This window comes from Thermobia domestica, chromosome 2 (genome assembly GCF_964235325.1).
Source record: "Thermobia domestica chromosome 2, izTheDome1.hap1.1, whole genome shotgun sequence".
Lineage (NCBI taxonomy): Eukaryota > Metazoa > Arthropoda > Insecta > Zygentoma > Lepismatidae > Thermobia > Thermobia domestica.
The window spans coordinates 84,753,673-84,780,216 of record NC_137455.1 but is presented as its reverse complement, the minus strand read 5'-3'; the positions used below and the strand labels follow the sequence as shown (position 1 = coordinate 84,780,216).

The 26,544-nt window shown below is 37.4% G+C and overlaps 1 protein-coding gene across 3 annotated transcripts in view; it reads left to right on the top strand.

The window, feature by feature from the left end:
* The window catches only part of EndoB (SH3 domain containing GRB2 like, endophilin-B), a 68,228-nt gene that overhangs the window by 22,266 nt on the left and 19,418 nt on the right, over positions 1–26,544 (top strand). The window contains exons 5-8 of one of the 3 annotated variants that reach the window (XM_081743425.1): positions 3,968–4,031; positions 13,430–13,465; positions 14,191–14,381; positions 22,378–22,534. In XM_081743425.1, the coding sequence (XP_081599551.1) occupies positions 3,968–4,031; positions 13,430–13,465; positions 14,191–14,381; positions 22,378–22,534 (448 nt within the window). The other 2 variants (XM_081743427.1, XM_081743426.1) reach the window with 2 other exon arrangements.

Sequence of the window (26,544 nt, the reverse complement as noted above, 5' to 3'; positions counted from 1 at the left end):
CTACAACTGAAATCAAATAATATTACATCATTTGTTATCTCTACCAATCAGGAATAACTTTTCATTCAAATTCAATATATATGTCCATTGTTGTGAAAATTTTAAATTCTTAACAGACATAATACATTGTTAACAAATCTTTATATTTCTTTTAACATATATTAACTAAAATAAATACTAATTAACTACCTGAATATTGAAAAACACATAAATAAATTTAACCCTATATTGTTCTTATATTCTACTTTTCTTCTCTTTTCAAAATGTCCTCCCACTCTTCATTAATATTCAAACCATTATCCCAGTTCATAGCTTTATCGTAAACTTCTTTTATCCTCTTCGTTTCTTTCCACTTTCTAACCAGTTGTCTCCCTTCATATTCCAATATTTTCGCTCCTTCCCAGTTTACGTCGTGGCCTGTTTCATCGACGTGCTTATAAATGGCATTACTGTCTCTCTTCAATCTTACATCATCTTTATGTTGTTTTAAACGTTCTTGCATTCTCTTCTTGGTTTCCCCTACATACACCTTATCACACATCCCAAACGGTACTTCATATATCAATTTTTTTTTTTTTTTTTTTTTTTTTTTTTTTTTTTTTTTTACATAATTCCGCTGACGTTCTCATCTTTTTTCTTTATGATATCTATTATCTTCATTCCTCCTTTCCTGTACGTCTTAATACCTTCTCTCTTAAGAATTCTTCTTATCTTCCCTGATATCACCCCTGCACTTTCAATACCATGCCATTTTTTCTTCTTGTTCTCTTCTTTCTCTTCTTCTTTCTCACTTTTCTTCCTTCTCTTTTTCTTATCCTTTTCACTGTAACAATTCTCTTTCAGCTGTTCCCATAGTCTTTCTATATCTTTCTTCTTTTGATCTTCCTTCATATTTATCATTCTGATCCTCTTTTCCATATTCCTATTGAAATTCAGTTTTGTTCCTTCATCAACATCACTTCTTTTATTGCAGTAAACTCCTGCTGCACATTCTTTTTGGAACCACGATGTTATAAAATTCCCTTCCTTTGTTCTCATTACTTTGATATCTAAGAAATTTATTACACCTTCTTTTTCTATTTCCTCCTCTAACATAATATCTTTTCTTTCATCATTCAATTCTCCAATAATTTTTTCTATTTGCCTCCTAGTTCCTTTCCATACTCCAAAACAATCATCCACATACCTACAAAACAATAGTAATGTATTACCACCTTTTTCCATCACTGTTTTATATCTCTCCCATTCATTCATTACCAGATCTGCTATTACTGGGCTTATACATGATCCAATGCTCAACCCATCTTTCATTTTCACTATCCTGTCACTTATCTTGCAGAAACTATTATCCCACACAAACCTTAAAGCTTTTTTCATTTTCTCCTTATCCCAGTTTTCAATTTTTCTGTCCTTCATCACCATGTCCACTACTCTTAGAACTTCTTCTCTCTTGATGCTGGGAAACATACTTTTTACGTCCACGCTAAACATAATAGTCCTTTCTTTTCTGGTTCCTAAACCTTTTATCAATTCTTCCACTTCTGCTGAATTAACTACCCTATGCTATCCTGGATTCCTCTGAGAGCTTCTGCAATCTTCTTAATTTATCAAAGTAAGAATAAAGGAAGGAAATTTTATAACATCGTGGTTCCAAAATGAATGTGCAGCAGGAGTTTACTGCAATAAAAGAAGTGATGTTGATGAAGGAACAAAACTGAATTTCAATAGAAATATGGAAGAGAGGATCAGAATAATAAATATGAAGGAAGATCAAAGAAGAAATATATATAAAGACTATGGGAACAGCTGAAAGAGAATGGTTACAGTGAAAAGGACAAGAAAAAGAGAAGGAAGAAAAGTGAGAAAGAAGAAGACAAGAAGAAAAGATGGCATGGTATTGAAAGTGCAGGGGTGGTATCAGGGAAGATAAGAAGAATTCTTAAGAGAGAAGGTATTAGGACGTACAGGAAAGGAGGAATGAAGATAATAGATATCATCAAGAAAAAAAAAGATGAGAACGTCAGCGGAATTATGTAAAAAAGGAGTGATATATGAAGTACCGTGTGGGTTGTGTGATAAGGTGTATGTAGGGGAAACCAAGAAGAGAATGCAAGAACGTTTAAAACAACATAAGGATGATGTAAGATTGAAGAGAGACACTAATGCCATTTACAAGCACGTCGATGAAACAGGCCACGAAGTAAACTGGGAAGGAGCGAAAATATTGAAATATGAAGGGAGACAACTAGTTAGAAAGTGGAAAGAAACGAAGAGGATAAAAGAAGTTTACGATAAAGCTGTGAACTGGAATAGTGGTTTGAATATTAATGAAGAGTGGGAGGACATTTTGAAAAGAGAAGAAAGGTAGAATATAAGAACAATATAGGGTTAAATTTATTTATGTGTTTTCCAATATTCAGGTAGTTAATTAGTATTTATTTTAGTTAATATATGTTAAAAGAAATATAAAGATTTGTTAACAATGTATTATGTCTGTTAAGAATTTAAAATTGTCATAACAATGGACAAATACATTGAATTTGAATGAAAAGTGATTTCTAATTGGTAGAGATAACAAATGATGTAATATTATTTATGATTTCAGTTGTAGTAGTAGTCTGAAGAAGGAAGTGATATACTTCCGAAACTGTAACATTTCTAGTTAATTTATAATAAAGATTATAGACAGCTTGTAAGAAAGTTGTATTTAGTTTGTGTTTAAGATGGACACAAGGCCTTTTTATCATAACATCCATATGGATTAAATATGGTCCACTACAAAAATGTAGAATATAATGAAAGCTTTTAACAGCAACATCAATTTTTTAATTTTTCCGTATACATATTAAGGAATGTTCTTTGAGGGACAGGAATTTAAAATTGTATGGTCTGTTATTCTTTAAAGATAATTCCTTTCATTTTGTCACTTTTTGATCATCTTTCTGCTGGATTTTAGTATGACAATCTTGCCAAGGAATAATAAGAGTGTGATTTAATTTCGTATCTCGATACATACAAGGGGGAGGGGGGGGGGACAAAATAAACAGGATTTTTGTTCTAAAGAAAATAATTTAAGTTTTTTTTTACAAAATTATTTCAGTCTCCTTCAAAGTACTCTCCATTAAATTCGATTTATTTCTCCAATCTTCTTTCCCACTGTTTGAAGCACCTCTGGAACTTTTCAACTTATATCGTCGAGTGCGCTCTGCGAAGTTCTTTTTACAGCTTCTACACCATCAAAACGCTTTCCTTTTAGATTTTGTATTATACTCGGAAACTGTTAACACGTTGATCAAAAAGTTTGGATCACTTTGTCAGATTTTTCAAGTCCTGGCTCAAATTCAGACAAATGTTTCTGATCCTCTGTGAACAGGCGAGAAACAGACTTAGCGACATCACGTCTCATTTGCAAAACCTCACGCTGGCACGAACTCCAACTCATTCCTGTCTGTTTTGAAATATCATCGATCATGAAACTACGATCCTTGTTGATTTTTTGGTAGATTTTTTTCGATGTTTTCGTCGTTTCGAAATGATTAAGAGCACCCAGAACTAGCATGATCTTGAACACATATCTCACCACTGAAATAATTGTGTGCTGTTCATAGTATCCTTCTTGAAAGCCTGTTGAAACACCAATTTTCCAAGTAGGAAGCAAAATTGAATCTGCCATAACGATTTCGCATGCAGGAAACGAGAACAGTTGAGAAAAACAATAAAACGATCAAACGTTAACCTCCTACGCAGATGCCGCTTGGCAAACTGATTTGGGAAGGTCTCTACTAGACCCATCTAGCGGGAGAACTCTCTACTATGCCTAGGAATGGCGGCGCTTTTCAATCCGGTTTCTTTTGGGTTCCCCCTCGTATTTGTATATAAATTATGAACATAGATAACTTTCAAGTGACATTTCAAAATAATAATTAGTAATGTTTGCTTTATTTCCCCCTCTCTCCTTTGTTTACAGGTTAGATTTAGATGCGTGTAAAAATCGTTTAAGGAAGGCAAGGAGTATGCAGGGACAACAAAATGTAAGTACTTCTTTTTATTTTTGTTTTATGAATAAAAAAAAATGCTAGATGTCAAATGGAAACCTGGACACAAATAAAAGTACAAGTACTTTCGCTGGGATAACACTGGATAGTGAGAATTAAAACAGAAAGAAAGAAAAAAAAAAGTGCCAAAAATAAGAACATAACTGACGACAGTCAGGTTCAGCACCGTATTCAAGGAGCTAATATGACGCCTTCCAAGTCCTCAGTCAGGAAGCAAATATGGCGCCAATCTGAGTACTAAATCAGGAAGCAACTATGGCCGTGTATACTTTCCATTCTTCAGTTTCTGCTCATTTCTTTCATATTTTCTTCTCACACTTCTTCCTATTTAAAGCTTTACGATAATCCCTTATGACAGTTTTTGTTTGTGGTTTTTGATATTCACCTATTTAATTCTTAAGTAAAAACCGTCTGGCACATTTTTCGTAATTGAATAATAGTTTAACCTTTACTGTCAATATAATGGATGTCCCAAAATTCACGTAAGAAGTAATTTTGATAGAAAACATGTTTATAATTAAAAGTTGTAAATTTTTTATTGGTTCATAAAGTATACAGTGTAGAGTTATGTATGGCATAGCATATCGGATAAATGGTCTTCACGGCTTTGCTCGCACATATGCTCTCTTTCGTTGATATTTTCCATGACCGTTTTGCATAATGTGACTGAATTTCATTGAAACAGCGCTCATTTTCCTCCTTAAGGCATGGATGGTCGTCCAATGATAGCTCTAGCCCAAAATTCGTACCAAACAGTGACACGTTGTATATGCATTTGTTTCTTAACAATCACTCGCGGATTTTCTGAATCCAAATGCGACAATTTTGTCGATTAACAAAGCCATTAAGATGAAAATAAGCCTCATTGCTGAAGAATGTTTTGTTTCCGAAAAGTCAGCATCCACTTGTTCCAAAATCCTTTCAACGAACTCTCTTCTCTGTATGTGGTCAGTAGGTTTCAGTTCTTGAGTCAGTTGATCTTCGAAAGCATGAAGATGCCAATCTTTTGTGCGAATACGCTGTAGAGAGCTTTTCGAAGCGTCCAGTTCTTGACCATGGTACCAAATTGATGTTCTGGACTCTCAGCAAAACTCTCACAAACTGCTTCAATGTTTTGTGTTCAACGGCTTGTTGGAGGAGATCACAAATTGATCCAGTCTCCCTAAATTTTTAAATTAATCTCTTAATAGTTGAAGTTAAATCACTATTCTGATTCTGTTTTGTAGGAAAATGCGAACTGTAGCTGCCAGACCTTCATTATTTTTAAAATATTGGTCAATAATAAAAACGCATTGTTGTAGCATTCCATTCTTAATAACCCTGAACTGTCAGCTGTCACGCTTTTCTTTTTTTTTTTCGTTAGCAACACCTTACCGCACAACCGGCCGAAATTCAAATCTTGCGTGAATTTTAGGACACCCTTTATTAAATACAGCGAAATAATTTTGAGAGTCGTCCTCTTGTTATTCTCGCGCGCTTCAAATAAACGAAGTGTTGAGTACACATAATTTCATATTTATTGGTCCATAACTAACATTAAATAAAACGTAAATCATGATGTGTTGGCCAATGAGCACTTCAACCTCTCCAAGGTATCTAAAAAATATTTTAAAAATAAATAAACTCAAAACGTATTTTTTTTAAAACTGTCCAAACCTCACAATATAACCTATGTTCGATTGCTCCACTACCGTGTTCCTGAATGTATGCCTAATGTGGACTAATAAGCAAGTTCAAGCTTCATGCAACTTAAGTTTTTAATGAAACTATTGATAATACAGTCCCAATTCTTCTCTAGGATACCTTCATCCCAATTTAACATGCACTTCTTCGTTCTTATATAATATGATTCAAACTCATATCTTTCAATATTTGATCTAGTTTTTCTAACCATTTCAGTTTCCGTAATAGTCTGATTAAACCTCCCTAGGTGTTTGGAAAGACTTGAAACTGCAGAAGCTGATATTTTTGTCTATTATATGTTGATTTATCCTGGTGTCAATATTCCTCTTCGTACCAACATGAGAGTTTTCGCACTGACATCTAGCTTCATATACTCACGCATTTTTTTTGTTTGTTTGTTTGTTTGTTAGAAAAGAAATTAATACTATGAGTGTTGAATGTTATTTGAAATTGTTTCAAATTAAAGATATATCCAGATTACCTACTGATTTCCTGAGGAAGGCCTCAGAAAATGTTCATGTCCATAGAGAAGACATACGATAAGTGAATAAAATATGCGGTTATAATTTGTATGTGTTGTAAAATTGTATATTATTAATTACGTGTTATACACAATTTTAAAGCTAAGGAGTAAATTTCTGCCCACCTTGTAGGTTATTCTGTTGAGCAGAATATAATGTTCATGAGGTTCGTATTGATCCTTTTTGCAGCGAAATAGTGATGGGGAACGGCCTGTTGCATGATGGCGCGTGTACTCATCAGCTGCACTTCTGCGTGTACTCATCAGATTCAGATACCCTACGTCTACTGCAGGAGGCGAGGAGTCAGAAGAGGCTACCAGCCTCCTAAATAGAGCAACGACTCGCACCATTGGGCCCAGGTGTGTGTGTTGTGCCCTATCACTGTGTCTTACGAAGACAGTAAGACAGGCCGCACCTACCGGAGGATGAGCGATTGGTGCCTTTCAAATGGGAATATATATGTCTGGTACAGATGAATTACATCACCCATTTGTCTGGTAATGTACGATGTACCTCTTCCGTAAAATGAGATAGGAAGGGGTTGGGACCCTGTCACCCTTAGTAGAAGAGGTCGTCCTGAGATATACCCCAAATGGGCGAGTAAGACGTGCCCTTGGGTCCGGGAGGTGGTTGGTTGGGCGTCTGTGCGGTATCTCTTGGTGCTAGTCGAACGACAAGTAGATAGCCAGGGCCAAGTTTCAAGCTTGCCTGGGTTATTCCGGGGTTTCTGGTTTGGACTTTACTGGACTGTGGTCACACCATGGGATTTAGTAACTTGGTGCTATGTTCTCGAAGAGGGAGAGCTTGCCTTACAACACTCGGGTGCAATAATTGCATACGATGGTAAGCCTCAACTGGTTCTGGGGCTGATTGATCTCTAAGGGCTGAACAACTTTGCGAACGATACTAGGGAACCACGGTGCATGAAATTTCTACTGAAGTCCCTTGTAAAGACTACCATACACACATAGACAGGCCAAAAGTGTAACATTGATCTTATGAGAAATTTATCCTTCGTTGGTCATTATTCCCCTATCTCTGTCTTCCTCTGTAGTTCATTCCATTTTAATAACACTAGTTAACAAATTTAAACTTTTTGTTTGTTACATGAGAAAAATCACCTGATCTCAAAGGAACTTTTTGCGCTGAATTCGAATATGCACTCGGTTTCTCTCCATCACGTACAGTTTTCCCGTAACAGAGGAATTTTCGGGAAATTCCCTCAAAAATTTCCCTTTTTCAGATATTTTATTCCCCTAGCTCCTGTCCCCTTACATATAGAATCATAGAAATTATACCTAAGTATACCTTGATTTATATTTAATAAACCCTAAAAGTTTCGTAAAAATCGCTTTGTTCTTTCTAGAGAAATAAATATATTTGTATGTATACTGTGTGTACTGTTTATTGCACCTGATAGTAATGCTTTCAGATCTCCTGAGTTGGGGTAAAAACGATTTGCTTTATTACTACAAACACAGACATAAAAATGAATATTTACAATAGTCAACAACACACTTGTATTGCTCTCTGTAAATTAGAAACGTGTATAAAAATAGAATGTACTTCCAACGTATATATTTTTTAAACGTACAGTATATGTATATCTTAATACATATATATACAATTCTCCAAGTTTTTTCGTTTTGTTCATGAAATGGTTATCAATATTTGTTATCAAATGTAACAGAATGCAAAAGAAAGAAAGAATGGAATACAGACTCATTGTTGATAACAATGAACTAATGCAGTCTGAATTTTCCACTACGGTATCGTTTCTCTCCTCCCCCCGCGCATTTCTTTCTTTCTTGTGTTCTTGACACCTGGTGAGGGAGTTTTGTACATTTTTATATTGACGTGTGGTTTAACACTACTTCACTTTCAAAGTTGTCTTTGCTGCTAAGAGTGCTTTCATGTTTGATCTTAACGGCATTATACCCAACTAAGACCAGAAGTTTAGTTTGTGATCAGTACAATGGCGTCAAGAGGACGGCGTTCGTGTGTTAACTCACCAAATAGTTTTTGTTATGTGTGTGGCCAGTTTGTAGTTTAAGGACAGTGTAGATCCATTACGCCATCGGTGAAACTAGCATATTATATATATTTCGGATGTCGTGTGGGAGATCAGGACAAAACTTGGGCACCCAACATAATTTGTGCGTCGTGCTACGTCACTTTACTTGCATGGGCCAAAGGGAAACGGAGGTTCATGAAATTTGCTGTACCAATGGTGTGGAGAGAACCCACCAACCATCTGGATGATTGTTATTTTTGTCTCACAGTAGTTAAGGGACATTCTAAAAAAAGCAAATACACAATAAGTTATCCCAACGTTAAATCCGCAATTAGACCTATTCCGCACGGGGATGAACTTCCACTTCCTGAGCCCCCTACCAACTGGGAAGTGATATGGCCAAAAGACTCTGATGATGATCATGACCTTGATGAACCATCGACATCAACATGTACATCCAAGGATCCAACGTTCATCCCTGACTGTGTTCGCGAGCCACATTTCATCCGGCAATGTGAACTTAATGACCTAGTCCGTGATTTGCACCTGACAAAACAAGAGGCGGAACTTCTGGGATCAAGGCTCCAGCAGTGGAACTTATTGGATGCAGAAACGAACATATCAGTGTACAGGAAAAGGCATGTTCAATTTTCAAGCTATTTCTCAATGCAAGATAATGTGTGCGTATGTACGGATATAAATGGGTTGATGGCGGAGCTAGGAATTCCTTACGTTCCAGAAGAATGGAGGTTATTTATCGACGCGTCAAAGGTCAGCCTTAAAGCTATCCTTTTACATAATGGAAATAAAAAACCTTCTATACCACTTGCGCACTCAGTGAAGATTAAGGAATCCTATGACACCATGTCAACTTTGCTAAATCTTATAAATTACAAGGACCATTGTTGGCAAATATGTTGTGATCTCAAGGTAGTTGGTATTTTATTAGGGCTGCAGTGCGGTTACACGAAGTACCAATGTTTTTTATGTTTATGGGATAGCCGAGCTGATGACAAACATTATGAAGTGAAGGAATGGGAACCTAGAGTAAATTACGTACCTGGAGAATGCAACGTCAAATATGCTCCTTTGGTAGATCCTAATAAGATATTACTACCGCCACTTCATATCAAGTTAGGACTTATGAAAAACTTTGTCAAAGCCATGGACACATCTGGTGAAGGTTTCAAGTATTTGCGAGATAAGTTCCCTAACCTGAGTGATGCTAAGATTTCAGCGGGAGTGTTTATTGGTCCCCAAATTAGGAAATTAATGCTTGATGATAGCTTTGACAGCAAGTTAAACAGTGCTGAGCTAGCTGCCTGGACAGCATTTAAGTGTGTTGTGCGCAACTTTCTGGGCAATAACAATGCTGAGAGTTACACAGAAATCGTACAGGACATGATACAGAAATACAAAGAGTTGGGTTGTAGGATGTCTTTAAAAATCCACTTTTTGCACTCCCACCTCAGCTTCTTTCCTGCTAACCTAGGTGCTCTCAGCGACGAACAGGGGGAAAGATTCCACCAAGATATAATGGCAATGGAGAAAAGGTACCAGGGACGATGGGATCCTTCAATGATGGGGGACTATTGTTGGGGTCTTGTTAGAGAATGCAACATTTCTTACAAAAGAAGGAAGTAGTGTACGTTTTTGTAACCCAATGGAAGTTTCATATATTGTGATAGTTTTGATTGTCTTTTCATGACCTTTTGGTACATTTGTATTATTGTTTATTGTAAATTATTGTTTATTGTAAATTGTCACACTTGTAAATTATATTGTATTATATTTTATATATGTGTTTGTGGTAATAAACCAAAACGTTTTACCTCAACTTAAGAGATCTGAAAGCATTACTATAAGGTGCAATAAACAGTACACACAGTATACATACAAACATATTTATTTCTCTAGAAAGAATAAAGCGATTATTACGAAACTTGGAGGGTTTGTTAAATATGAATCAAAGTATACTTAGGTATAATTTCTATGTTAGTACATGCAAGGGGACAAGATCTTGGGGTGTAAAATAAACGAAAAGGGAAATTTTTGAGGGATTTTCCCGAAAATCCCTCTGTTACGGGAAAATCGTACGTGATGGAGAAAAACCGAGTGCATATTCGAATTCAGCGCAAAAAGTTCCTTTAAGAACAGGTATTTCCTTTTATGTAACAAAACCTTTGTTAACTAGTGTAATAGGTTCTGTCCTTCATAACATTCGTGTTATGTACGGACCAAAACACAATCAATTAATATTGAACTTTAAAAAAAATCTTAATTTTTTATTCTGAGAGATTTCTTTTGTGGTTTGTTATTAATCAGCTCAGTATTCTTCTCCATGGTACTTTTAATTGATCATGTAAATAAAAGAATAATAATAATAAAAGGAAGTAAAGTCTCTGACCAAAATGTTCATTTTATTTAGGATAATACTATTGAGATGACAATCTTTTACTGCGTATAAGAGACAAATTATAAAACCTTTTCTAAAGTTTTCTTTATTGCTTAATCACAAGTGTTAATATAATTTAATAAATGAAAGTAATAGGTACAATAATAATAATAAATAAATAAATAAATATAAAAAGAATACAATACGTTGTTTTTTCTGTCAAATAATCAATGAAGTAAGTGCCTCTTGCTGGTTAAATAAAAGTAAATTGCTCCATTTTGGGGATGGTAGGAAGGTAGGATTAATGTCTCTTGGCAATGCAACTTACTACGTATGTCGATTACCTAACCTTAATTACTGTGTTCTACAGTGTTGCGTAACAATCTGAAAAATCTTATCCGAATGCCGCAAATACAGGGCCATCCCATAAGCAATGTCGTAGCGTGAGGAAAAGAATGATATCTTACCTGGAACACTACTGTTAGTCAGGAAAATAGTTTCCATCAGACTCCATATTACTCTACCAGGGAATGGGGGTTCTCCCAGCCACGTTCCTCGATCGTAGCACAGCTCCATCTTGCCGTGGCGCACATTATCACTGAGAATGAGCATACCCTTTTGATGAAGCAGACCAGGATATTTGTCCAACAATGCGGTCCGTAGGCGTTTAAGCTGCTGAGTAACATCTACATTGATTGTCTGGTTACGTGACAAGAACTCAAAATGGATTATTCCATGGGTATCCCACCGAACACTCAACAATAACATTTTGCAGGTTGGAGGTCCTGTTTTGGCACAATTCCTGCGCTCCCTCGTCCTTTAAGTACCCACTGACGTTTGCGTGTAATGTTATTGTAGAGTGCCAATTTTTCATTCTCTGTCACCATTCTGTCCAGATATGGCTCATGGGTAAGCAAGGAACTGCAATTATCCACTCGCTGCTTGTTTTCTTTCAAGCGTTGGAATACCTGTTACCCGAGTTTCGACGGGTACCCAAGGTCTTGCAAATGATGATGAATGGTCAAATGAGTGGCATCGTTGGCTAGTTCTTCAACAGTTTGTTCTCGATTTGCCCCAATCTATGCTCGCAGGGTGTCGTTGTCCAACTGCACAAGTCTCTCTTATGGCTTATCTGCAGCGTTGGAAATGTGGCGACCCCATCGCCTAGTTCTTCGGATGCTGGCTCCTCGCACATTGGACCTGGGATCATCGCTCAACTTCGTGACGGATTGTTGTAGGTAGTCCGTTGGTCCTCCACCACGATGACGGGAAAGTGGAGGAGATTATGGTTATTTTCATACTATGGCACAGCATCAAAAAGCCCCGTGAAAATCAAATATACAAATTCTAATATAGACAAAGTGAACGAGAAAAAAATTGTGGAATGTCCTACGATATTTGATTATTAAAATTGCAAAGGAAGAAACTGCTGATAGTTTGAATAAACTTCCACCATTTATTCTTCTTACTAGACATTTTCAACATATTGCCATTGAAACTTTTCCATTGGGCATAACGGGCGTTACAGTTCACTAAGTCTTACCACAGAGTATTTTAGTTGTGTGATACGTAGTCATATCCATCTTCGTCATTCTGCCTTTATAGACCTGAGTTCACAAGCGTTTATTTCAAGTAGCTTTTACGATGATGGGTCGACACTGATTATTTTTGTTTCTACCAGGAATCGAACTCAGAACCACGCATCCTAACTTCTCAGATTTGTGGGAACACAGATGGGATCAGTATAGAAGAAGCTTTGAAAATTAGTGAAGTACTAGAAAATCATTTATTACTGCAGTATCTTTCTTAAAATAATAATAATAAAACAGTGAGGTGAAATAAAATTTTTGCTTAAGTCCCGTGCTTATCTGTTTTAGGCTAAAGAAGACATACGATTAGGGAAAGGAATGATTTTGAAGTCATTGGTGGAATGAGAATGTGAGGAAATGAGACAATTCCGAGAAAACCCACGGACACGATGCTTTTCACCACAATCTCATATTGCTTGGGATCGAATCAAGGTCCCCTCCAGTAGGGGTGAGGCACCATGTAAAGATATGTGTACGTGACTGAATTATTTGTCAGATTCAGGGAGATTGTAAACTTGTTTTATAATGTTGCACAAGGAAGAGAACATCATGTAAAGCCAAAGTCATGACATAACTCGATGAGTAAAAATTCAGAATCATTTTCATTATTAAGGATAGTGTTATTCCTTGCTTTGGTTACATATTACGTCCGTTTTAAGAGAAGGAGCTTTTAAAATCGAGTATTCAACTGACATTGATCGTATATGAAATATAGTTTATTATCACCTTTACAAAGTGTATAAGAATTCATTAATGGGGAGATCGAATTCAGAGAAACTTTTCTCAGTTCCTGTAAAAAGATAATGTCTGATCTGATTGGGGTCGTCTTTTCTTCACTGAGTCATTAAGCATGTTGCTTTACCTAGAATGTACCTAATATTACGAGTATCAGACCTGTTGCATTTGTTATGTTGAAAATTATTAACATATCCTTGCACCGTTTTAACTTTTAACTATTTGTAAGATATAAGGTGTACTTGTATTTCCACAATTAGAAGAAGTAATGTACAGATTTGTAATGATTGTGTTGTTTTATCTGAAGAGTTCACCATGTATATTAATTAATTATAATTAACCTTCCTTAATGTTGAAATATAATGAGAAATTAGGACTTGAAATAAGACTAGGGGATATTTTAAAGGTTTTCTTTATTTTATGGCTATCTTTAACAGAAGGAGGGAGTGAATCCTGAACTTTTGCTTGAACAGGTATGATTTTGTGGATGTTCAGTCGTATTCTTGTCTTAGTGCATGTTATAGTGCATGGAAAACTATTTCAGGTCGCACAGACTTTTCAGTGAAAGTAATCACTCAAACACAAGCGTGCTAATGTTTCAGTTTGTAGTGGCAAGCCTTTTCAGAGTCTATCGCGAGCTACTAGTTGAAAGTATTGTAGTGGAAAGAAATTAGTAGTAATATCTAGTTAATCAATTAATATCATGTGCTGTTCAAAATTATTGAAAAGGTTCGGATTTTGATCGTCAGTTTGTCAGATAGAAAAATGAGTATGTTTTTTTTTTCTTTCTTTAACATGTAACTTGTATTGGAAACAAGCTTCTAAGCCCAAAGTCTGAAATTGAACTGCCTCGATTAAAATTACGATATTTTTATATTCAGTATTAAATTAAATTAATAAACTCAGAAGGTATTCATTTTTTATTTTTTTAAAATAAGATTGTTCTTCAAGCGGCTTACAGTATAAGGAATGATAAAGTAAATTACGTTTTATCACTCACACGTGAAAAATAATGAAAATGTTCCTGTACATAAAAATGACAATGCTTGATGCACTTAACATATACACAATTTTTCCGAGCCAGATCTTTGTGATCAAAATCCTAACCTTCATTATTAATTTTATGATTTTTCTTTTCAAAAAGTTTTCAGTGTTATGGCTAACTGGCATCTTTTAACAATAGTAATTTTCGTTTTAGGCTGAAAGAGATCTGAGAGTTGCCCAGTCAGAATTCGATCGACAAGCAGAAATTACCAAATTATTATTAGAGGGTATAAGCAGCTCCCATGCTAGTCATTTGAGATGCTTACATGAATATGTGGAAAACCAAGTGCGATACTATGCTCAGTGTCATCATATAATGCAGGATCTACAGAGGGAACTTTCAAGGTATGTGTCACTACTTATGTAGGTAAGTTTTTCTCCCATCTCGATGTACAGAATGCAAATTTGTATCACCCTCTCTTTACTGAATTCAGGTGAAGTCAGTTTACGACTCTTCTTCGTGACTAAAATGGTTAACACTCTTTTATTGACATAGGAGATCCTAGTTTTCTCCAGTTCTTCGAATGCTTTAAAGCACCAGGCCCATGTCTCATATTGCCACAAAGAAATATTAAAACAAAAATTAAATGCATTTTAAGGAAGTTATCAATAAAAGAATAATATACATGTATATCCACTATCTACCGAAAAGTAATTTACACCGCTTGAAATATTTGTGTATGGTCCTTGCTGTGTCAAGACCTGGTGGAAAAATCTCTTGAACCCGCTTATAAAAGGTAACCAAAAAAGTACTTGCCGTTTTTGACGTCCCATTAATTATGCATTCACAGAGAGAGATTGAAATGATGCATGTATCTGCCAAGCGATCAGGAGGTAGTCTGACCAACGACCGTCAGGAATACAGACATATTTCCCACATACGGCAGTCATAACTCGTCCAGTATCGAAGAGAAATGGAAGTATCGAATGTTGTTGTATGACTTTAAAATGGGTTTGTCAACTGTCGCTTCAAGTCGCCGCGTATGCCAGGCATTTGGGAAGAGTGCCGTGAACGAACACACCGACAGGCTTTCCGTTCGGGAGATGTAAGCTTTTCGGATGAACCTCGCAGTGGACCACCACATGGGTTGGATGACGAGGCTCTGAAAGCAGCCATCGAGGACGACAATGGTCTAACGTGTGATGAACTTGCAGAAAGGTTCCATGTTTTCGCTGAAACAGTCAGATTAGGATACGGACCTGCATGTGATACGGAAGTTATTTGTACAAGTTAAGCAAGTGGGTACCCCACACATTGTCGACAGCCAGTGACAACCTGTTTGTTTACTTGGCACCTAAACACATCTATCTTTGATTCTTGCTCACTGTTGATGAAAAGTAGGTGCTCTATGATACTCCCAAGCGTATCAGACATTGGTTGTTACCACTTGACCCTGTTCCTCACTTCAAGACTATCTGCACCCACATAAGAGCATGCTTTCGTATCTGTATGGTGAATTATCGGTAAGTGGTGCATTACGAGCTTCTTCCACCCGATTAGACAATCACTGCTAACATCTACTCTCAGTAGTTAAAAGGGTGCATAGTGCATTGCGGCAGGAGCCGGCATTGGTGAATCTTGAGGGGTGTGCTGTTCCTGCACGTCAGTGCCAAGCCACATGTGACAAAGAAGACCCGGGAGACTATTCAGCAACTTGACTGGTAGACTTCCATGCACCATATTCACCGGACCTTGCGCCAACATATTAGCACTTGTTGCGGTTGTTATTCTCTCGACAACAACCTCCGTTGGAAATCTTTCGCAGATGAGGAGGTGTCAGGGAGGGGATGAGGGAGTAGGCGGAACGCATTCACGGACTTTTTTGCATCCACTACCGCCGAGTTTTATTACCAGAGTATTGTGCAGCTTCAGGATTTTGGATGTTAATGGAGATTACTTCGAAACCTAAAGGTACGCACCGTCAACTGTATTTTTGTTTATCACTGCTCTAGACGGCAAGAACTTCTTTGGTTATCTTGTAAACTGTAGTTATTGTAACTTTAAGGAAACGTTTCGACGTTATCTTCGCTTTAAATAAATAAGAAAATAATCGTATCAGAATCGATCAACTATAATAAAATCCTTCAGTTTAAAAATATGTTGACTTTTTCAACAGTGTATGGCATTATTGTTTCGTAGTCCTAAGGGCAAATCGTAGAAAATAGTGCTCGTTCCAATTTTATCTTCGATTTACGTCTAGTACTTCGTAATAACTCAGACTAATGATTTTCAGGAATTCAGGACCGCTTCTGTATATTTCGCTAGAAAACAAATTTATAAATATCCCATCACTTCGAGAAGAAAAAGAACAAAACACATATACATCGTGATTAATGATCATCTGTCGTTTGCTTCCACCCCATTTCCACACTCATTGTGGACAGCTGTCTGGAAATTGGTAAAATTGGCTTTCATCGAATAATGTAATGTGGTTCCAAACATGTGGCTTGCTTATGGCGGTGACCAGTAGTATCTCAATGTTATTTGTGATTTTGTAACCAGAGGCGGCTTTTTCGCGACAGGTTGCGGTACATTCGTGTACGGTCCAAGTATCGTTGGACAGTTCATGTTGATCCATCAACCTAGGCTGCAAGGTATTAGCAAATTTGCATTACGGACGACAGCACGTTTCAGACATGATGCTGGTCTTGTTTTACCTGATTTCGGTTCTCGCATGTCTTTCCATTCTGTTTGAACTTAACCATAATTTCTGTTACTAGTTACTAACAATACACTTAACACAATACCGATGGTAGAGTGACTTCTGTTACACTCCCAATTCCAAATTATGCGACCTAGGGTAAGCTTCGTCGGTTCCTCACATCCACGTTGCGCTCCATGATGCTACATGTACTGCATGTTCACATCACTACCTACGTCATACGCACCGACCATTATCATTCGTTCGGTGATCAGCAATCGCGTTACCCTGCGAGTGTATTTATTTATGTCAGGTTAAAGTATATTTTTTATTTAATTCAGAGATTATTCATAAAATTACAGTGTTCTAAGTATTTTAATAATGAATAGAAATTGAATAAAAATTCTGTATTCTATGAGAATTAAAAGAAAAATAATTTATTATTTATGTTGCGTATCTATATAAAAATGAAGACATGGCTACACTTCAAAGGGGAGTATGAGACACACACACACTCTCTCTCTCAAGAAATAAAAAAATAAAAATGGCCAGACAACACGCATGTAAAGTTGTTACATGTTTATCTTGTGTATTTATGAGGAAGCAAATTAACAAGTGGTTTGTAGTTAAGTGTCAATATGAATGGTGTATCTCAATAGCATCCCATTTTCACCCCTGTACTGCATGTACTAGAAAATAAAAGTTTCTGGTATTATTTGCAGCAGTTCACTGTCATGTGCGAGGTACCACAGTTCTGTTATAGCACTTCAAAAATTTGTCTTCTGAACGTCTACCCTTGACAGTCAAATTCTAATAATAATAGAATTAAATTTAAAATCCTGTAACGTTGGCTATTTATCAAAGTATTTTCGTTTTGTAAAGAAGTTACATTAAAATATTGTATCTATGTCTGCTATTACACAATGAGTTTATTTAATATATTTGAAGTATTTTTGTAAATTAAATATTAAAACTACTATGGCTTTAGAAATAACTTGAAATTTATCATTTCTGTTGTTTAGAAGAACCGTAACTTAAATTATCATACTCCATTAAAATAGTTAAATAGCACAGGTATTTGAAAATGTTACGTTGGTGCGAATGAAATGTCCACTCCAGCTGCGCCATTTCCCATAGCCTGAAAAACGAAAACTACAGTATATGGTTAATCAAAACAGTCTCCGTCTGTAACCACACGCTTTTGCCATCGCTCAGCGAACGATTGGATTCCGTTGCGAAAGAAGTCTGAAATCCTTAACCACACGTTGCTCCGCCCAATGTTCTAGGAAAATCTTTCTTCTCAAGAAGTGATCGAAAGGCGGAAAACTTGTTAGTCTAAGAGAGACGTCAGCAGAATACGGTAGATAAGGAAGGATTTCGTACTGTAACTCAGAGTGGATGCAGCGTCCTTAGAGCGACATGTGATCATGATTTGTTATGCAACCTAGAACACCATGTCTGTTTGCCATTGATGGATGCTTGCGTACAAGTTTGGCCTCCATTTCATGAAGTTCAGACTATAACGAACTTCAGTGACGGTTTTGCCTCGGTGAAACAGGACATGATGAACCATACCTACCATCACAGCAGCAACACCTGTGGTGAAAGATGTGGTTTAGAACACTGTTCTGGATGTTGATCACTATACTCACCGTCATTACTATTTACGATTGTCGTAGGAGGGCTTCATATTTAATCAGATGTAACAATCCGATGCAGAAATCTTATTGCTTACACTAAGAGAGACCTGCACACCTTCAGACGACAATTTTTGTTAACCGATATCAACTCATTGGGCAGCCACTAGTTTTCACTCGACCGATTGATTGTCGGTCAAATGGTGTATGCTCAAATCGTCTGCAAATTGCATGAACACTTTACTGAAGGTTCCTGAACACGGGCTTATTTTGCAATACGGCGTCACAGAAACGAAATTGGACAAACCAACGGCGAATGGTGCGTACATACCCCATTCCTAGTCAAAATGCACTTTTAATTTTTTTGTAGCTTACTGTGCATAATGTTCCAACTTCAGATCGTAAAGATAGTGTCAGATTTTATGATTTTTAGTGAGGGGGAGGGGAAGACGGTAGATATGTGATATTGAGATTTCAGATACTAATATTTTGGTTGGAAACTGGGTCATTTTCATTAAAAACAATTGCAATCATAAACCAAATAAATACGTTACAATTCCCAGTGGGAGATCATGTGGGTTAGATTTCACGTTAAGCCCTTTAAAAAAAAAAAAAAAGTCTCGTATAGCTTCGGAACTGGGAGAGATGGTGCTACACTCAAATCTAACAACCAAGTATGTTACACAAATCTTCGTTGCCTTTTAACCGTATTTTAATGAAGACTGCATCGCCCATCCTTTTTGTATATATTTAGAAATATTTGCATGACAGCGAAATTCGCAAGCAGTGGGAGTTCTGCTTTTATTAGCTCACAGTAACTTTCGTTCTTGACATCAGTATATCACAATTGATCGATCAAAACTGCGATATCTTCGAGACGATTGAACACGAAAGCTAAGGATCTAAAACCAAATCATTCTTAATCATAAGATTTGGATGACGGCGAGATAGGGCGTAAAAACAGGACCTTTTCTATTTTCTCTCTTTGAGTACGAGTACTAAGTTACTTCACTGAGTTGCGTAATTAACAGTATGTGAGAAATCAGTTCCTCTAATTGAAATATATATTCATATATCACTAACAAAATCGAGTAAAAAAATGTCCAGGACTGTAAATTCTTTTATTATTAACAAAACGGAAGAGATCATTTTACGTGGAAAATAAAAACATACACTATCTGGCCATTCGTCACCGGACACCCCGCCAAAAGTGCTTGGGATCGTCTGTGCACGTGAAGCTAGCTATAAAAGGTGTTGCCGCTGGAGAATATACTCACATTAGCTACAGCAACCAATATGGACAGACGACGCGAACTTGGAGAAGCGGAAAGGGATTATAATTGCAGCCCACAGGTTTAGGCATTCAACCCGTGAGGTTTCCAACAAATTTCAGATACCCGATCGACAGTGAGCGATGTTATCGTGAAGTGGAAGCGGGAGGGGATCATGACATGCCAACCCAGACCAACTAAACCGACACTTTTAACAGATCGTGACCGTCGAAGCTTGAAACGTGTGGTGAAGTAAAATCGGAAGGCGTCGCTGCAGATGTTGGCACAGGAGTTTCGATCGGCTTCCGGTAGTGTTGCAAGTGATCATACAGGAGATCATCGCACTTGGTTTCCATGGTCGTGCTGCAGTTCACAAGCCACTTATAACAGCTCGCAATGCGACCCGTCGTTTACAGTGGTGCAGGGAATGCCGCCATTGAACACTTGAGTAATGGAAATCCGTCCTATGGATTGATGAATCGCGCTACCAGATGTGGCGGTCCGATGGTCGTGTGTGGGTGTGGCGTATGCCCGAGAAAGATGTTTACAAGAGTGTTTCGTACCCACAGTGAAATTCGGCGGAGGTGGCATCATGGTGTGGTCGTGCTTCTCGTGGTATGGTCTTGGTCCTTTTGTTTTAGTACCGGGAAACATGAATGCCGATGCATACCAAACGGTCCTGGACAATTATGTGCTACCGACACTATGGGCACAATTCGGTCCATATCTGTTTCAGCAGGACAATGCTCCATGCCATACTGCAGGTGTTATAAACACGTGGTTCGAGGATATGGGTGTGCAAAATCTTGATTGGTCAGCCCAAAGTCCTGATATCAACTCTATTGAGCATCTTTGGGACGTGTTGGAGTGTCGCTTGAGAACCAGGCCATGGCGAAAAAAAAAAAAAAAAAAAAGAACTAGCGAGTTGTTCGTCGCTTTGCAAGAGGAATGGAGCAAGATTCCCGTCGAAACCTATCGCAAGTTGGTGGAAAGTCTTCCTCAAAGGATTGCGGCGAAGGTGGCCCCACACGATACTGATGGACTGCTGAAACCGGATTAACGTACTAGTTAGGGGTATCCGGTGACGACGCAGCTGTGAGTTCCCAATGGCGCACTTTCATACCACTCTTTTCAACAATGCACTGCGTTCTGATTGTCTGGGTACCCAGCCTGCTTACTAGACTGTATTTAGTTTGTACCTTGGAGACATGATTTTAGTCCATATCTGTGTTTTATGTTGCTGTGGTGAGCTTGTCACTAGACGTCAAGTTGGACATTCCGTTCGCACCAACGTAATAGATAATAAGTGGTTTGATAGTAGAGAATAATGTCTACGGTGAGCTAATGCAGTAGGTCAACAAGAAAGCAGCCTTTGGAGAATTGTACCACATCTAATACATTTTCATATAGTTTTATAGGTTGACGCTGTTAGTTGCCAATGTATACGACTTTTAAATCAATACTTGTCGGTATGCTTCTTGAGATTTGTCTGATTTTATCTTGCCAATTATCAAACTTATCAATCATTGATACCATCGTCATGGCTGTAAGAATAAGTTAAGAAAAAAAACAGCATTTTCTTTATTCACTTAACAAATATATGATTTTTCCTTACAACGGTATTGGTGGTCTCAGCGGTAAGACTTAAACAATTCGGAAGATTACGGACAAAGATTTAATAGTTATATGTACAGATCTGGATTTTTGTTTTGTACGTTCATTGACCAGATAAGATTTTACGTATTTCGTACTTAAAATTCCAGCTAGTTCATCAATAAATATATATATATTCCTATTTCATGCTCCGTACTTTCGTCTGCACTGTTCATTATAACTTTCTGCGAAGCAATGTATTTACCTTTTTTTTTTAAAGAAAAAAACTTTAGTTGTGGAATGCCTTTATTTTGTTAACTATTGGAAAGTTTTTACTATTGAGATCTTGCTTGCTTGTGTCACCATATTGGTATAATCTTTTAAAACAAATGGTAGTACTAATTTGTCTGCATGCATAGTAAAACTTTTTAGGTTTGCAGTAACTTGTTTCTTTGTATGAAAATTGTCTTGCAAATTCACACATTTGCTTGTGTTACTTTTCAGTGAAATTAAACCTGGCCCAGTGTTACGTGTCAACAGTGAAGACATAGATCTTTCTGGTCCTGCAACTACTCCTGTAGAATCCCAGTTTTCCATTTCTTAATTATTTTCTTCCCAAAACTTTCATGATAATACTCCGTAGTTTCGAATATTATCTTTGCTTTAGATATGTAAATGTTAACATAGTTTTCCCCCCTCTTTAACACCTACTGTCTTCCAATTTCGAGGTTATTATTCTGTTACTTAGTAGCTGTATGCTCTTAGAGCATTGAGTTTAGCAGAAGTAAATAAATACAAATATATTACATGTGTATTAGAAAATAATAGAAACATTCGTCCAGGTTCACAGTGTTTGTTAGAAAAAGATCTGAGTATTTCTTGTTAAAATATAAGAAGGCTATAGGTTTATAATTTGTATGTTACATAAATATATACTGTAAATTGTTCTTATTATAATACAATTTAAAAAATGCAAATTTACCTCATGTAACTAGGTTTTAATAGTTACTAAAAGAAAGTTCTTTTGTAATTAATAGTATGAGATAAGAGATACTGACAATAAATAATATTTAACTTCAAAAAGAAAGTACATAATATTCTTGTTAGAGAAAATATATTTAAAATAAAAAGTACATATAGTAAAATTCAGACAAGATTTTGTGGCCCATAGTAGCTGTCCCCATTTTTTACCTCATAGCTTATCGCTGGCAACATCAGGCGGTGCTCCCTACCAGAACCTTCTTCCCCAGACTCCAGACAGCACTGAAGTTAACGAGAGTGGCAAACAACGAGCGAGGGTGCTCTATGATTATGATGCTAAAGATTTGACAGAGTTGAGTCTTATGGCAGATGAGGTAAGCGTGAAGAACTAATACCTAATTGAGCTTTATATTTCCTACATTAGCATACATAAAGGTAACCAAGGAAGTTCTGTCGCTTTTTCATCCACAACCTTCGAACATCGATATGTCACCTAAGACGTACCAGGAAGATCAAAAATAGTCTCAATCAGGATCGACGACCTTATGCCAACGTTCTGGAAGGCCATGGATTTTATCGTGGTAGAACTTGTTGGGCCGTGAAGCGAACAAGGTATCAAGTGCATTTTGTTCCTCTATTAGGGATTTGAACTGGCGTCCTCTAAGGTGATTGTCCAAAGAATGGAACAGGAGATAATCGGACGGTGCAGTGTCCGGTGAGTATGGCGAATGCAATAGTTTCCCATCCAAGGCGTAGAATGGTGTCCCGGGTCATCTTAGCCACGTGGGGCTTAGCGTTGTCCTGCAACAGAAGGACTCCTTTGCGATTCAGAAGTGCTGGCTCCGAGTTTTTCTTGAACACGACTCAATTGCTGACAGTGCACAGTTGCATTGATGCTCTGAGCAACTGGTAGCAGTTCCCGATGCACAATGTCCTGAGCAGTCTACCAAACACACAGGACGACCTTTTTTTGATGCAGTGCTTGTTTCGGCTGTTTTGGAATCGGTTAATGGGATGCTAACCAATGATGACGGTACGGTACTCTTGGTTACCTTTATATATGTAAATAATGATCTGCGAGTGAAACACGAAAAATGATATTTACTGAAATAACCTGACGATACCTGAGATCCATATTAGCTTTGTAATATATCATATTCTTCTGTGCCATTTCAGTTGAGTCAGATTAGCTGTTTTATCTTCGTTTATCCTACTTTCTATTATCCTCCCTTCGTGGCTTACCCAGATGTCTCTAAGAGCCTTTCCATATTTATTCCTCCGAATAGTGGATTCAAACTTGTCATTTGAGTTCGTGATAGTGCAGTGCACACTCTGGTAGTGCATAGCTATGATCCTAGTAGAGTTCACGCGTAATGGGAAATGCAAAGATTTACCTGTGTTTAACGAAGATCAAATCTTGGGGTTCCGAAGGGATGGTGCGTCGATCGCGCAACGTTGCAATGGCTGCATTAGTGGAGTTTTTGAGAGCAGCTGTTGTAAAAGTATGAAAACTGATGGTAACGAGGGAAAGTGGCAAGCTGTCAGTAAAATTACAGAGGACGGCGCGAAGTAATTGTTGGTAGAGCGTTGTTTTCAGATACTATTACAAGCTTACAAATACATAGGAATAAACCATGGTTCGACCAGGAATGCATTAAACTAGCAGAGAAGAGAAAACAGGCAAAATTACGCTGGCTGCAAAATCCGAATGAAATAACTACACAAAATTTCGCAGATATCAGGCGGGAAACTCCCAAAACTTTTAGAACAAAGAAACGCGATTTTTTGAAAGCTAAAATTAAGGAACTTAAAGATAATAGTAAAAACAAAAATATTCGGACATGTATAAGGGGATCAGCGAATTTAACAAAGGCTATATCAACCTCGTTCTTATATATTAAAGAAAGCTGATGGAACAGTTCTCACTGATACGGATAGCATCTTAAATAGATGGAAAGATTTCTTTGACGATTTGCTGAACACGCAGCCAAAAACTAATGTGCGTGGAGAAAAGGAGATACACACCTCAGAACCATATATTACAGAACCCAACCGAATAGAAGTAGAAACCGCTATAAAGAAATTAAAGAAACACAAATCTCCAGGTGTAGATGAAATTCCGGCTGAGTTAATTTTAGCGAAAAATTGTGGAACAAGATACACAACCTCATTCTCCTTATCTGGAACAAGGAAGAATTGCCACAAGAGTGGAAACAATCAATCATTGTTCCAATTCACAAGAAAGGCGACAAAACTGACTAACAATTATCGAGGCATCTCTCTTCTGTCAACATCCTATAAAATCCTTTCAAATATTCTAGTAGCAAGATTGACCCCATACGCAGATGGAATTATTGGAGATTATCAGTGCGGATTTAGACGAAATCGATCAACTATCGACCAAATATTTACCATTCGCCAAATACTCGAAAAAAAGTGGGAATACAATACCCCGGTACATCAACTATTTATTGATTTTAGAAAGGCGTACGACTCGGTTTGGAGAGAAACATTATACAACGTTCTTACAGAACTTGGAATACCGAGAAAGCTAATTAGATTAATTAATATATGTTTAAATGAATCCTAAAGTAAAGTCCGGGTAGAAAATTTTTGTCCACGAGCTTTCACGTCGAAAATGGCCTGAAACAAGGAGATGCGTTGTCAGCATTATTATTTAACTTTGTGCTGGAATACGCTATAACTAAAATCAAAGATAGCAACTAGAGCTTAGAGTTGGACGGTATTCACCAGGTTATGACATATGCTGATGATGTAAATTTAATAGGAGATGATAGGAGAACAATAGAAAGAAATGCAGAGATCTTATTAAACGCTTGCAGGGATGGGTTTAGAAGTAAGTGCAGAGAAAACTAAACACATGGAAGTGCGTCGGGACCGTAATACGGCAAATTATGAATGCGTTAAAATATTAAATAATACTTTTGATAAAGTGGATACTTTCAAATATTTAGGATTAATATTAACAGACAAAAATCATATTCACGAAGAAATTAAATGTCGACTAGAAGCAGGGAATTCGCGGTATTATTCGGATCAAAATCTCTTGTCGTCGCGAATTCTGTCGAGGAAATTGAAGCTTAAAATATATAAAACGATAATCATGCCTGTTGTTCTGTATAGTTGTGAAACATGGTCGCTTACTCTGAGGGAAGAACATAGACTGAAAGTATTTGAGAACAAATATTAGGATCCAAGAGGAACGGGAATGGGGAATGGCGGAAACTTCATAACGAGGAACTACATAATTTATACGGTTTACCCAACATTGTTAGGGTCGTCAAGTCTAGGAGGCTTAGGTGGGCAGGTCATGTAGCTAGAATGGAAGAAAGTAGAAACGCTTTCAAAGTCTTGACTGGAAGACCAATCGGAAAACGACCATTAGGAAGACCTAGGCGCAGATGGGAGGACAATATTAAGATGGATCTTGCAGAGATAGGGATACAAAGTAGAAATTGGATCCAATTGGCCAAGGATAGAAGTCAGTGGAGAGCTTTTGTGAACTCGCTATTGAAACTGCGGGTTCCATAGGCCATAGAGTTAGTTAGTTTTATTACAAGCTTACAGACGAAGCACAGTGGAGCAGCTGACTAGCCAATACAATTGTGGTAAACTCGAAAATATATCCTCTATGACCGTGTGTCACACACTTGCACGTGTGGAATACTCCAGTTGAAGCTTTCGGCTTCGCCCGTTCCTCGCCTGGATTTAGTAATCCCAAATGACTCCTGTAACGAACATGCTGATTGAATGATAGAAGTCGGGTCTCATATTACAATATTTTAATCCACTCCGTAGAATAGGCATATGCGTATTTGAAGGAAACTCTAGTGTCTGTTGTCTACAATGCAGACCAATTTCGTCTGGTGTATGGTGTGGGATATGATGGTAAGAACTAGGTCCTTCCGTTGTAGTTGTAGGCGAACGATGATTGGCGTCTGGTGTCACGATCTTCTGGCATACAGGGTACATCCCACTATTCTACACTTCTTCACGGTGGCAATTTTATCTGCCAAGATGATAATGCTCCTAGCCATTTGTGCATGTGTTGCGCAGGAATGGTTCCAGGAACATATTGGAAACTCCCAGACCCTATAGGATATCAGCCTCATTGAGCACGTGTGTGCCACTATGGAACGCCACATTCAGTCTCGAAATATCCTCCTTCACCTCTCTCTCGGCATTGAAGGCTGCAGTGTATGGAGCTTGTGGCTATACCAGAGGACGAATACCGAAGTTTCTTTACAGCTCTGCTACATTGGGTAGCTGTTTGGAAGACGAAAGGAGAACCTACGTTAGTACATGGTGTCTATCAGTCATGAAAGTCATGAAAAAGTCCACGAAATTTAGCTTTTGGGTCACC